Genomic DNA, 14,343 nt, shown 5'->3' with positions numbered 1-14,343 from the left:
CTTAATATAATTTTTTGTTTTGATTTGTCGAATATGGCGTGTCGTTTGACAAAGCTCTGACAGTTCAGTTTTTAAGAAAAAATTATTAAAAGTTGTATTTTAATTTTGTATGACCATGTTTACGTTACCAAATTTTTGCCGTGTATGTCTCAAATATGATAAGAACCTAATAGATTTAGCTCATATCGAAAACGAGCCTAACGAGACACTAATCAGCAAATTACAACTTTGTGTTTCTGAAGTGGTAAGTGGTTTTGTTATTATTGTATACCGGAACCGGGAACTATATTTGTTTGTTTGTAGGAATGGACGACTTACAAGCCTTTGTTGTGCCATCCGTGTATCAAGCGACTCAATATAGCGTACAGCTTTAAAAAACAATGTGTACAATCAGCAGGTGTTTTAAAAAACTATGTAGAATTAGTCAAAGAATCTCAAAAGAAAAATGAATCTCCTAGTGCCACTAACACACCTCAAGGGGGTACATTTATGATTCTCCCTAATCATAAATATGTGAAAATACTGGTGGGCCCACAAAATCAAGGCACAACAAGTAACTCATTTCAGAATGTATTTTTAAACCTTATCCCTGCAACTAGTCTGACTGCAGTGCCTAGTATTGGAGGCAATTCAAGTGATCAGAAAAATAAAGATACTAATCAAAATCTTTTTCTGAACATAAATAATACCTTTCAAAAGCTGGTTCCTATTACTTCTATAAGTCCTCTAGAACCTCCACCTTTAAAACCAACTGAACCTGTAAAATTACTACAGGCAAGTAAAGAACAGGCTGTCAATCTAAATGTTGATCAACTTTTGACTAGTTCTAATGCGGAAGAAATGAGTGTTGAAATAGATCCAACTTCATTTTTATCAGTAGAACATGACCACTCAAATAGCGGAGACGAGTCTAAAAATGATTGGGACGAGGTCATTACCAAGCAAAAAATTGATCACAAAACCGTTAAAGTTAATGGCACAAGCAATGGAAAAAACACTTCAGGCAATTTTGTTCCTATTCTACCAAAAGAAGATTTCTTCATGTCGGGTGCTCATTTTCTTTCCGGTTCCTTGGAAGAAGGAAATTTTTCATGTGAAATGTGTGAAAAGAGCTTTCTAACTGTCAGACTTTTGAAACAGCACTTTAAAGAGTTCCATCTAGGTAAACTACCATTTAAATGTGAATATTGTTACTCTTCCTTTTTAACAAGACCAGAATTTGAACATTGTATGAAAAGCCATATTCTGGAATCTAGCCTGGCAGAAAATAATTCTTTAACCTTAAAGGATTTCTCTGAGAAAGATTCTTTCGAAAACGACTCACTAAGTATGTCTATAATAGCAGAAACACCTGCCGATCATAATTTATTTCCTAACGAGAATGGTGACTTTGTTTGTCATGTATGCAGCAGAGTATTTCACAGTTCATCTGGATTATTACGCCATAAGGTGCGTAAACATCATCAGAAAAATAGGAAAAAGTACTTTATAAAGGGCATGAAAAATGCTACTTGTGATATTTGTAACAGGGACTTTTCAACACAATCATATTTGCAGCAACATAAAAAATTGCATTTTCGTAACGATGCGGGCTATAAATACAAAGTTCTAGGGAAAAATAAATATAAGGAATCATCTGATGTCGAAAGTGAAGATCAGAAACCTACAGAAAATGGGGAGACAGAAATGAAAAAAGGCTCGGATAGCAATGACGCGAATACTAATGAACAAGAAGAGTCAGACACAAACAGTGAAAATGAAGCAGAACCAGAAAAGAAAAAACAAACAGAACAATTAAATGAAAAAGAGAACAGTACCAGTTCAAATGATATAAATATGTGTCATAAGGACAACGAATCTGGTGCTAGTGATGATGGGGATGACAAAATGGAAACAGAGGAAGATAATTAAATATTAAGAGGAAACATAATGGTACTTGTGAAGTAATTATAAACTCATACAATTGAATAGTAAGTTGTATTCTTAGTGATAAAATCCATATCCAGACATTTTTTAAACCAATTTTTTTTTTAGAAAAAAATAACATTGTTCTATTACATTTATTTTAAAATTGTTTTTTAAAAATGTCATATAAAAAACCTGAATTTCTGAGGTTACTTTTAGAGGGTACCTATCCTAAAAAATACACACAATAGTGATATGATTATTGACAAAAACTCAAGGGAATGTATTTTTCTCATTCTAAACTTTTTTTTATTTAAACTTATTTTGTTCCAAATTTTCTTCAGATATTTATGTAAAGAAACCTATATGGCAATAAGATAAAAAATATGAAACTGTGAATAGTATAAACAATATGTATTTAGGAATAATAACGTTTTTATGATAAATTTATTTAAAAATGATATAAGCTTAATTATTTGAAATATGATATAGTTTAATAATGTTTTTCCTGAATTTTTGTAAACATACGTAATAATATTCTTGGAAATTGAGCTCTAAAAATAAGTTTAAACAAAAAATTATGTAAATATAATACATAGCTACAGGGTGACCCAGTGTTCCAAAAAGGTCCACATCAGATTTTCGGTTTGAGATTTTCATTCCAGTTTTTTACAAAATATGAGGTGAATAGTAGGGCACTTTTTAAACATATTTTCAGAGATGTACAGGGCGATATGTTTGTACTATTTTTTTTTTGGTTCATTGAAAATCTGAAATAGGATCTCATAACCCCTTATGAAGCTTTTCCAGGATACTGTCTCACCCTGTATAATTGGAACTTTCCAGTTTGTTTTTTACCCTAGGAACTGAATATATTTTAATTTTTGTACTACATAATTTTGTTAAATCATAGTATTTTAAGTGTAATAAGAAGTTTACATTCGCAAATCACTTATAATCGCGTATTTTTTTTTTTTTTATCTTATACCCTTGTTTATACTAAGTAGTTATGACTTATATATCTATACAGTCGTCTTCTATAGTTCTTTAGATATACAGATATTATCAATGAGTAATGTTAAGATTTTTATACGCCTTATTATATAAGTTTTCTCGTTAAATATACTTTTAACTTTGATATTTTCATATTTCAATTGTATATATTTAAGTATCATAATACTATTTTGATCATTTTGCTACTTTTGATATTTTTTTATTCAATATAAACCTTAATTCTAAGCCAAGGTTGAACTTCTTTAAGGGTAAGCAGATACTACTGTTTGAGTCTAACTATTAATAATTGTAGAATATTTTTTTATGCCAATATGGCAAAGAGTTGGTAAAATAGACGGTGCTTTTCGAATACTTGTATCTCCATGCCTTAAAGATTTTTCAGTCTATATTACCGAACAATGTAAGACAGGATCTGCCTTTTATATTTTGTGACTGCTCGATTTTACTCTATTTACATTGTAGAAGAGAAAACCAGAAGAATACTTTATATTTTAATATTTTTTTAAGAAATATATAGCCTTATATTGGCCAGATAGTATTCTAGATTTTTTTCAATTACTTTATAGTATAATATGATATACATAGTATATAATACAATTATTGTATAATTCCTATTGATAATTTTTAAAAATTTATAATAAGATTTAATTTTTGGTAAACATTGTTTGCTTTATAAAATAAATATGCTTCTAAGAAAATTTTTAAAAAGTAAAACTGCCTTGTTATTGTTTTGAGGTAATAAATAATTATTTTGTGTTTATTAGGATACTAGAAACTACATTATTTTTAAATTTCTTCTCAGAAAAATTTTTAGACTAGGAGAAAAGTTGTATCGTGTTATTTTCAAGTTAGACAAGTAATTTTCGTAAATTTGTAGCTGTTTAGTAATAAGAAACAAATAGAACTTCAACTGAGGGTGCATCCATACTATCCTAAAAACGGCGTAACGGCGTAATGACCTTGAATGGATTTCCAGTAATTTTATTGGCTGAAATTTTTGATAGATGAATTTGACAGATAAAATTTCTGACAGATGAATGTTTCAGCCAATAGAATTACTGGAAATTGATTCAAGGTCGTTACGCCGTTACGCCGTTTTTAGGATAGTGTGGATGCACCCTGAATGTCTTATTTGATAAAGCAAACAGTATTTTCAAATATCCAGTGTTTATACAGGGTGGGCCGAACGGTATTTCGGAAACTTCGGCAGCATATTCTGTAGATAAAAATAAGTAAAAAAGTTCGTATAAATGTATGCCCTAAAATGCTTAGTTTCGGAGATACAGGGTGTAGAAATTTAATTTTTATTTCGATTTTTTTCAAATAATTTCTGAAGTAACGTCAATATTTGAATAACAATTGTTGTCTAGAATTTTTTTGACATGAAAAATTTGATTTTGATGCTAATATGACTCCTACTCGTAGAGGGCGCCACCTATATTTTAACTGGTTTGAAGAGTAATAACTTTTCGTCCGTGCCTGTATAAAAGTACTGAGTAAAAAAATATACATTTACGACGTTTTTTACGTGAAAGAGGTCTCTTGGAAAAAATCGCTACGAGTAATGGTTCTCGAGATTTTTGGAACCGAAATTATCAATACCTGTCAACATTGAAATAAATTAAACATATTGACTAAATAAATAGTTTTTAGACTGAAATCATAAATTTGAAATGTTTTTGTGCCAAAAGTTCAACAGAAACTGTTTTATCTCGATTTTTTTGAAGAGAAATTTATGATAAAATTTAAATAACAAAAAGTTCACAAATTAATCATTTCAGAGAAATAACTATCCGCTCAACATGTTTATTTTTTGTCAATAATGACATGTATTGACTATTTCCATTCTGAATATCTTGAGAACTCTTTTTTCAGTCGTAGTTTTCTACAGGTACGGAAAAAAGTTATAACTCTTCAAAACAGTTAAAATATATATAGCTGGCGCTCCCTACAAATAGGAGTTATATTGACAGCAAAATCAAATCTCTTATGTCAAATGACACCAATTTTAATCCAAATATTGACGTTACTTGAGAAATTATTTGAAAAAAATCGAAATAAAAATGAAATTTCTACACCCTGTATCTCCGGAACTAAGCGTTTTAGGACATATATTTATACGAACTTTTTTACTTATTTTTACCTGCAGAATATACTGCCGAAGTTTCCGGACTACAGTTCGGACCACCCTGTATTACAGTCGAATGTTAAAAATTAGCGAGGTTTCCATATCACATACCTATGTCCAAAAGTTAGGTATATTGAATGTGTGCATAAATTCAACTTTAATAACTTTCTCAAGAAATGAAATATTAAATATATGCGTCTAGCGTTATTAAACGTGAAGACAAGTTAGACATTCAAGCGCACATGGTAGTTATACCTGTTTTATAAAATATATAAAAAAAACTATTTTTGAATTTTTAAAAATAAAAGTGGTTTTATATGAACTTTTTTGTTGACGTTTGGCTAAAAATTTATGTATTTTACGTACGCGCACTTACTGCGTTTTTTACAAAGCTAATAAAACAAAAAAGTAAGCTCTATTTTTTAGAACTCAATTACCCGGACCACTTATTTATTTTCACTTTAATATGATTTATTAAAATTTCATAATATACAAGGTGTTTCAAAAAAAATATGCCATCTCTCGTGGGGAGAATCGTTCGAAATGGATTTTTTTACACCTACACACTTTTGCTAATAAGAGGCAAAAAAGTCAGTGGCGTACACATTTTTTTTTGAAAAATATTCCAGTGACAACCCATATGCACGTCCCCTCATGTCGACACTTTTTTAGCATTAACATTAAAATGTGTCGCACTTATAGTAACTTTTACCCTCAAAATTTCATTCGAATCGCTAAAAACACTTGGAAGAAAATCATAATAAATCGAAAAAAGATGAATATCTTAACCTCGTTAATATGAAAAAGAAATCTTATTTTTACGAGAGGAATCTACCCACGAGCTATGGCGCACTGAAGCACTTTGAAACACCCTGTATACTGTATGGAAGGTAGAGATACCTCTACCCTCATCTATTCAACCGATATTTTCAGGAACCCTTCGTTACCGCAGTTTACTCAACTGGTTAAAGTCTGTCCAACGAGAAAATACATGACAGTGACAGTTGTCTGTCATTTTAATTCACAGGTATAAATTGAGTTTTCTGTCATTTTTTGGATGTCGTCTGTCAATTTTTTTTTGACTCGTTGGACAGATTTTAGTTGCGCGACTTGGTTTACCTGTCATTTGACATTTCTTATTTAAAAACTTCATTTTTTTAGTTTTACGCTTTTATCTACCTTCAAAATTTTTGATGCAATAATAATTATGTGATTGCTTTTGATAAAACTGTTACAACAAATAAACTTTTAATCAAAGAGTGGGTACTTATGACTAAGAATAGCTTTCAAGCAAAATTAATACTTGTAGTCTAAATATTTGCATACATAGGTGTTAATATCTCAGATTAAATGTAGCAAATAATTTTCATCAATATGTAAAACTTAATATACAAGGTCTGATCAAAAATTTGTAGCCTGAAAAAATGCGTTACCCAATTTTATCTGTTTATGAAAATAATCTATTTGAAAGGACACTGTAACGCCGATTTTTTTCATTCATATATCTAACCCAACCACCATGTGCGCATTGGTGTCCAGAGGGGGGGGGGCAAATTATGACTCTCCTAATTATTAATTTTTATTTGCTTGTGATGTAGTAAAAATTACTTTTTCTAGTTTTGTTTAATTAGTATTATTTAGTTTTGTTCATAAAATGTGTGTTAGCTTTTATTTATTTACAAAATTTGTAGGTATTTAAGTAATCCACGGGAACCCGATATACAGGGTGTTCCTCAATGACATGCTAATATTTAAGGAGGTGATTCTTGGACCTATTCTAAGAGAAAAACTTCATAATAGCTCTGATTTTATTACAGATGAAACTTGATACACGTCTTCTATGCATCAAAACACCTTTTTTGGAGTACAAAGAATTTTATTTATTTCATCCAGTGCCGTCCATACGGGTTTTACATTGAATATTTTTGGAGAAAAAAATGGTACACCACTGACTTCTCTTAAAATAAAAATTATTTTCAAAATCAAAAAATGTTTTCTCTTGATTTTATTCGTCCGACGCCGACGCATAGTTTAGGCTTAAAAAATTCAAGTCAGTTTATTTCGGGATTGCTGAATTGTTGAAAATATGATGCGCTGACTTCATAAACCTTGTGTGGAAATAATTTCTGCACCGTCTGGAAGGCAATTCAAAACAGTTTTTTTGTATATCTAAATAAGCATTTTGATGGATGGAAGACTTTTATCAAATATACCATCAGAGATTTTTTGGAAAAAAAATTTGAAAATTTTACCACCCTGTATCTGAAAAGTTAAGATGTTTAGGACATATATTCATATGAAGTTTTTTTTTCTTAGAATAGGCCCAAGAATCACCTTAAATATTAGCATGTCGTTAAGGAACACCCTCTATTGATAACCAAGTGTATCAAATTTAGTAATAGAGAAATTCATGTAAACGTTTTATTCTAAAAATGTGTTTATTTTTTAACGTTATTATTCTTCATTTTTTTTTTAATAAAAGCCCTAGGCGCCTCTAGGCCCCCCAGGATGAAATGCTCGTTACTCTAAAGCATGTGCATTTAGAATGCTATGAAAATACTTTTTCTGTAATTTTAGTTCATAATAATTAATATTTGTAAGAAAGTTATTGTTATTGCACATTTCCACTATCCCTAACATTTGGACATGTTTATTTTCTAAATTATCTACATTGTTGAACAAATTCCAGCTTTAAAATAATCGGGTTGTGCATTTCAAACTCGTAAAGTCGATACTTACCACCCATTGGGGCATGTTGCGGGCAAGGCGTAGTCTCGTCGATGGGTTTGAAATGGACATCGGTCTCCATTGGTTATCGTTTGTATTCTGAAGCATATAGTAAGATTAATTCTCACATATCTTTCGTTTTTCTATTTACATATTATATCATTTGTATTTTATACCGTATCGATAATAAACTATTTTTGAAAAAAAAAGTTTCTTTTTAATATTAGAATGATATACAGGGTGTCCCAGGCTGAGCGTGCATTAGAAGTTTCTAGAGAACCACAATATCTAGATCGGAGACTTTTTGCATATCATTGTTTTACAATGAGATCTATCGATTAAAAATATTTTCACTATGGCGGCACTTCCGAAAATACCGGAAGTTGACAACAACTTTCTTATTTTAAATGGATGCTCCCATTTTTTATTGCATACTTAAATTCTCTGTAAAATTCTATGTTAAACACTCTATACCTAACATTAACCGTTTTTGAGAAAAAAAATATTTAAAATTTTTGGGCGAAAAAAACTACTTGTCAAAAAACATTTGTATAGCGTAAAAGCAAAGTAAAAGTCAAATTTAGTGATTACCACAACCACTGTGACAAAAACAGAGGACATGTGGCTATCTATTTCAACAATTAAATTGTTCAAATGTCATATATAATAATAGCTATAGCTGTAGCTGTCATGGAATTGAGCGATTCAAAAATGATCATAATCATTTTTTATCAAATTGAAACCCACTTTTTTTATTTCACTAATGACAAGGGTTTTCAATTCGTTACTTTTTAACAATACATGTTCTTATACCTAAAATAAATAGTTTTTAGGTTATTTAAGATTTAATTTGAAATATTTTTCTTGATTTTATATCTAGCTTCCTTTGACATTAAGCGTCAAACGGTCAGACAATTTATTGTCAGTATATGTCAGAAATTTTCTATATCTCCATAAAAAGTATATCTCTATTTCTCTCTCTATTTTCTCTATCTGTAGAAATATCCTATATCATAAATACTGCCTGTCTTAAGAGTTTAAAAAGTATATTTATAAAAATATATCTCGTATTTTCGCTCTTTAGTGATATCTAATAGTTGATATTAATAATATTCCGTATGATCGAAAAAAAAACAGCATATTATATGACATTGGAACAATTTAATTTTTGAAATAGATAGCGACATATTTCTTCTTTCTGGCACAGTGGCTGTGGTAATCACTAAAATTGACGTTTAGGCATACCTACACATATTTTTGACAGGCAGTTTTTTTACATTCAAACATTTAAAATATTTTTTTTCTCAAAAACTCAATGTTAGATATAGAGTGTTTGATATCAAAAGAAAGTTGCTGTCAACTTCCGGTATTTCCGGAAGTGCCGCCATATTGAAAATATTTTTAATCGATAGATGTCGTTGTGAAACAGTGATGTGCAAAAAATTCCAGATCTAGATATTGTAGTTCTCTAGAAACTTCTAATGCACGCTCAGCGTGGGACACCCTGTATATCCAGTACGTCCCGGGATGGCCTTTACAAGAGGAAAAACTGTTTTATTATTGACATTTTGAGAAAAATGCATTCTTAAAAATTTTTACTTATTCTTCCGTTTATTGAATTTAATTTATGACGAATTTAAAATTTATGACGAAAATTTAATTAATTTATGACGAATTCCGTTTATACTTTTCCAAATCGTTTTAGAGAAAAAAAATTAAAATAATAATAACCATCTATCAAAGAATGAAAACAAAATTATATTACCATAGAAATGCGTTTTGATTTTTAGGACTCATAGGAAAAACTTCACCCATCTTTTCGTGTTTTTTTTTAATATTCTCTAAAACGGTATGGAAATTTGGAAAAGTATAAACAGGATTAACCATTTTAGAACAAGCAGAACTTTTCATGAAGAATGTATTTTTTCTCAAATTGTCAATAATAAAAAAGTTTTTCCTCTTGTAAAGACAAATCCGGGAACATACTGTATATTGCAACTAAAAGAATTTCGGATTTCCGTTATTTTTATTTGCGTGTGCATTAACATGTAACAACATCATGTTAATGCACACGTAAATTTTATTTTGGCATTTTTTTGAAAGACCAAATCTTCCCTGACTCGTTGGACACAGAATTGTCGATTTAACATTATACACAAAAGTTTAATACATAAAATGTTATTCATTTAAATGGCACACCTTATTAATTAATAAGGTGTGTCATCTCTGGTGTCATCTAAAAGAAGCAAGTTGACAATCACCGGTTTGACCGGAAGTGAAAAATTTTGGAAGAAAAAGAGTGGAAAATATTTTGGCTCAAGTTTCGTTTACTTGAAATCAGTTATGTGTATAAGAAATATTTGTTTATTTGGTATTTGGAAATCTTTTCGAATAGTCTAGTATTGATGTCTAAATTACAGTACCTACTAGGTTAAGTTCATACCTACACAAGAAAAGTGTTTAAAGCAGGAACACTTTTCATGTAACTGATTTCAGTTATTCTAAAGTCGGAAAAAAGAGAATGATGCATTTCCGCAGAGAAATTTTTATTATTTTGTGTTTGGGAAGGCTTCTATATACTGGAAGTTTTGCTGTTTTTTTTACAAGTGATTTCAAGTAAAAAAAACGTCACCCAATATTTTCAAAAGAAAGAACACATAGAACTTTTTGTTTATATCTAATTTCATTGTATTCCGTGTTAACCGCTCTTTCGAGAAAAAATTAACTTATATAAAAGTAGGTATTCAATAGATTCGGTATAGACTTCGTGAAAAAATATAAAACATTTTGAAATTGCCACTCTGTTAAAACGACTTTTCTTCTAACATAAACGTTAATCAGTTTTTATTGCGAAGTTTTCTTTCATTAACCCGTTAACCCAAATGGTGCGTATCAAAAGCGAAATTTTAATAAGTAGGAAGTTAATGTCTAAAAATAAATACTAGCGTCTCGGTCAAATCCGCGAGGAAATTCTAGCTATTTTTAAAAAAATTTAGACGCCAGAATTCAGGTTTTTCACAAAGAGTAGGTTAGTTCGTAAGAAAAAACACTTAAAACCGTAAATATATATATTTCTTTTTAGTTTTGACACCTGATTTTTGGTTTAGAATGTGTTTTGGGATGTATCACAATTTAATTGATTTCCTCCTTTGAATTTAAAATAAAAAAGTATAACAAGGATGTCAGTAGTAATTTCCGGTGAAACAGGAAGTGACCGAAAAGAATTGAATACATCAATCAATCCCAATTTTGATCCCAATTATGTCATGTACTAACATACCAAATCTCGTTTTTTATGTAAAAAAAATAAAAGAGTTGTAGGGGTGAACTACTTTTGAATCGCACCCGGTATAACCAACACCCGGCACCCCATAAGTACCTATGTGCATTTTGTTTCATAGTTTTTTTAAATAATTTAATCGTGTGCCAAAAATTACATTTACAGAGTAGAAAATAACATACTCAACATCGATAATAAAATCTAATTTTTGTGTTGCTCTGATCATAATAATTAATCGTGATAGTGCTACGAAAATATCACTTTTCAGTATCTAGTGTTGTTATTTGAATTATTATTATTAAATTGATTGGGGTGATTTTCATATGTATGAAACAATGGTATGAAATCAACATATTTTTGACGTTTGTGACATAGTAATGCAGCTTCTTTCTGTTATAAGTAAGATGTGCCAAAGATGTGTGTTTGTGCGCGTTGGTTCTTAAGTAAGGGTACGTTTATGTTGAAGCTGCGATAAACGATAAAAGCAGTGACGGTTGGCAGTTGAGCAACGATAAGAGCAGCGCTAATTCACTGCTTTTATCGTTTATCGCAGCTCCAACATAAACGTACCTTAAGGTACCTACTGCGAGTACCAGTCTCCAACGAGGTAAGATGTAGGTTAACACAAGAATGTCTTACAAGATTTAACCTACATTGTAATTTAATGTTTACTTCTAAAAATAATAACCTATTTCTACAAAACCATTACAAAATTCAGTGCGGCTTATAATAGAATTTAAATGCACAACTGTGTACTATAGACAGACATATACTCTAATAAAAATTGAAAGGTATTGAATTAAAAGGCGCTCTTCGATTAGTTCGAAACGGTAAACGGTTTTCAAGATACCGTATGATCGAATAAAAACGGCGTCCAGTTGGCTTGGAAATGACGACCGATGACATTTCCCATATAAATTTACATATAGATCTTCATTTCATAGCCATCGCTGACGCCGTTTTTATTCGATCATACGGTATTTGCATTCAATGGTTCCGATGCATCGATTTTAGTATTAGAGAAATCAGGAAATTAATTTAAAAAAACACAATTAAAATTAATAAAATATCCTAGCAACAGCTTGCGGTAGTCTGTTGTATCCATAAAATGTAAAGCTCGAAATTTGTGGAGTAAATTAGTGATTTCAATTAGCGTAGAAATCTGTTCATCTATTTTTAATATAAGCATTCAGAACGTCATAATTAGTGGTAGTAATTTTCTATTAGTTGAAAAAGTTAACAAACTTTTGACTTTTAGAATAATTATACTTCCAAATTTGCGAGGAATGTCATTTTGACCTTTGGTTATCATCCGTCAAGAAAAATTTTGGTTAGAAATCAAAAGTTTATTGTTTTATAAGCTAAAATATTATACTGTCTCTATGGATACAACAGGATACAACAGACTACCGCAAGTAGTTTCTAGAATATTTTATAAATTTTAATTCTGTTTTTCTAGACATTGTGAATGATCGTAAACTAAAAAGTATAAAGTGTAATTGAAAGTTGGCTTGGAAATTAAAATTGCTGTCATTTTCTATATAAAATTATATGATGAATGTCATCAATCGTCGTTTCCAAGCAAACTTGACGTCTTTTTTTTCGATCATGGTAAGAAATGCTCTTAATTTAAATAAGGTATGATCGAAAAAAACGGCGTCAGCGATAGCAAAGGCGATGAAATGAAGATCGCTGTCATTTTATATTTAAAATTATATGGGAAAAATCACCGATGTTCTTTTTCAAGCCAACTGGACGCCGTTTTTTTTTTTGTTGTATAAACATGAACAATTATTGTCAAATATAGAAGTGCTCAGTATAATTATCAATCCATAATTGTTCCAGAGTTACATGGAAATTATATTTTCACAATGTTGATCAACAATAATACCAATAAAAATATTCGATTGTTTGACAACACTTGTTGCAACATTAGGCTGTCCCAAAATATAGGTAGCTATAAATATACGCGCACACTGGAACAGCTGACGATGGAATTCTAGCAGTGCAGAGATTAAGTAATAATGTATGGCTCATATCACCGGTATGCGGAAATATATCTAACAAAATATCCGTATTACACCTTACTTACTTTCATTTTGAGACCGTTAACGCCTTATATACGCGTTGCGAACACCTTAACACATTGCCAAAAAGGACAGAGACACTACTGATCGCACGCCTAAGACGCTCCATCCATAGTCTGGATAGTGGTCTAATATTAGGCGCAGTGTTTTGACACTTTGCCAAATCCGAAAGTATTAATACGACGGTCGGTCGTGACGAGGCCTATTGAGTGTTATTTTTGAGCGAAGCTATGGTGGTGATTTTTTCTGAGGAATGCAACAGTTATGCAAATTTTTCCGCACTACGCTACTGGTCAGATTATTATTAGGTTGTTTTATATAGGCCGTTCGCAATTGGGTAGATGAAATTTTATGAATATGAAGTACTGTTAGAATAAAGAAAAAATTGATACAAATATGCTATTATTAAAAAACATACAGGCGGGTGTTCCAAAGTTCCGTGAACATAGAACTAGATACGTATTTTTGGAATTAAAATAAATTAATTGGACACAGTTTTCTATAGAAACACTCCTCTGTACAAAAGTGTTCTGTAGCCTTTTAAGGAATAAACGAAACACTTTTATATTGAAGAAAAATTATATAGTTCTATATTCAGGAAATACACTACTCAAAACAATTATCGCATATTTGAATAAAAATAATTATTACATATTTCTATATGAAGCATGCATTTTTCTGCCTTCCTCTTGTGAGTTTTTTTTAGGATAATTAGGGTACGCATTTACATGTAATTTTTAGTCGGCCGACTATTTAGTTGCAAAAGTGAAAACAATACGTTCCTATGGAGCCGATCGGCCCATATTTGAATACACGCGTAGCTTTAGGCTATGCGCTGACAGGCAATTTTTAATCGGCTGACTATTTAGTTGTATATTTGTAACCGATATATCCTTATGGAGCCGCGCTCAATGCAATCAAATAGTCGGCCGATCGACTTCATAAGTATGTATTGTTTACACTTTGCAACTAAATAGTCGGCCGACTAAAAATTACAGGTCAGCGCATAAAAACCATGCTATTTAAAATCGTAAGTCAGGGAATTCAAAGAGTCTTGTTTTTCAAATTAATATTTTTTTTAAAAAGTATCCGATATTAATTGTTTTGAGTAGTTTATTAGGACACCATGTATATCTCGAAAAACTGCAAAACAGCTGAAAACAGTTAAACATTTCAAATACAAATATGCTAATTTTTTCAAA

The 14,343-nt window shown here is 30.6% G+C and overlaps 2 protein-coding genes across 8 annotated transcripts in view; one reads left to right on the top strand and one right to left on the bottom strand.

Moving 5' to 3' along the window:
* Positions 1–13,248, bottom strand: part of LOC115881269 — a 32,371-nt gene extending 19,123 nt beyond the window's left edge. For 5 of the 7 annotated variants that reach the window (XR_004050012.1, XR_004050014.1, XM_030898684.1 and 2 more), the window contains exon 1: positions 7,787–7,974. Coding sequence is in view for 3 of the 7 variants with exons in the window: in XM_030898684.1 (XP_030754544.1) it covers positions 7,787–7,882 (96 nt within the window). In the remaining 4 variants the exon portion in view is untranslated. Of the gene's footprint in view, positions 1–7,786; positions 7,976–13,146 lie in introns of those variants that run through there. The other 2 variants (XR_004050013.1, XR_004050015.1) reach the window with 2 other exon arrangements.
* LOC115881270 lies at positions 34–3,457 on the top strand. Its single transcript, XM_030898688.1, has 2 exons — positions 34–244; positions 304–3,457. Exons 1-2 carry the CDS (start codon positions 110–112, stop codon positions 1,909–1,911), a joined length of 1,743 nt encoding a protein of 580 aa, XP_030754548.1. The 5' UTR covers positions 34–109; the 3' UTR covers positions 1,912–3,457.
* Positions 13,249–14,343: the final 1,095 nt, after the last annotated feature.

This window comes from Sitophilus oryzae, unplaced genomic scaffold (genome assembly GCF_002938485.1).
Source record: "Sitophilus oryzae breed Bouriz unplaced genomic scaffold, Soryzae_2.0 scaffold_1711_pilon_pilon, whole genome shotgun sequence".
NCBI lineage: Eukaryota > Metazoa > Arthropoda > Insecta > Coleoptera > Curculionidae > Sitophilus > Sitophilus oryzae.
This window is presented reverse-complemented; position numbering and strand designations above follow the sequence as displayed.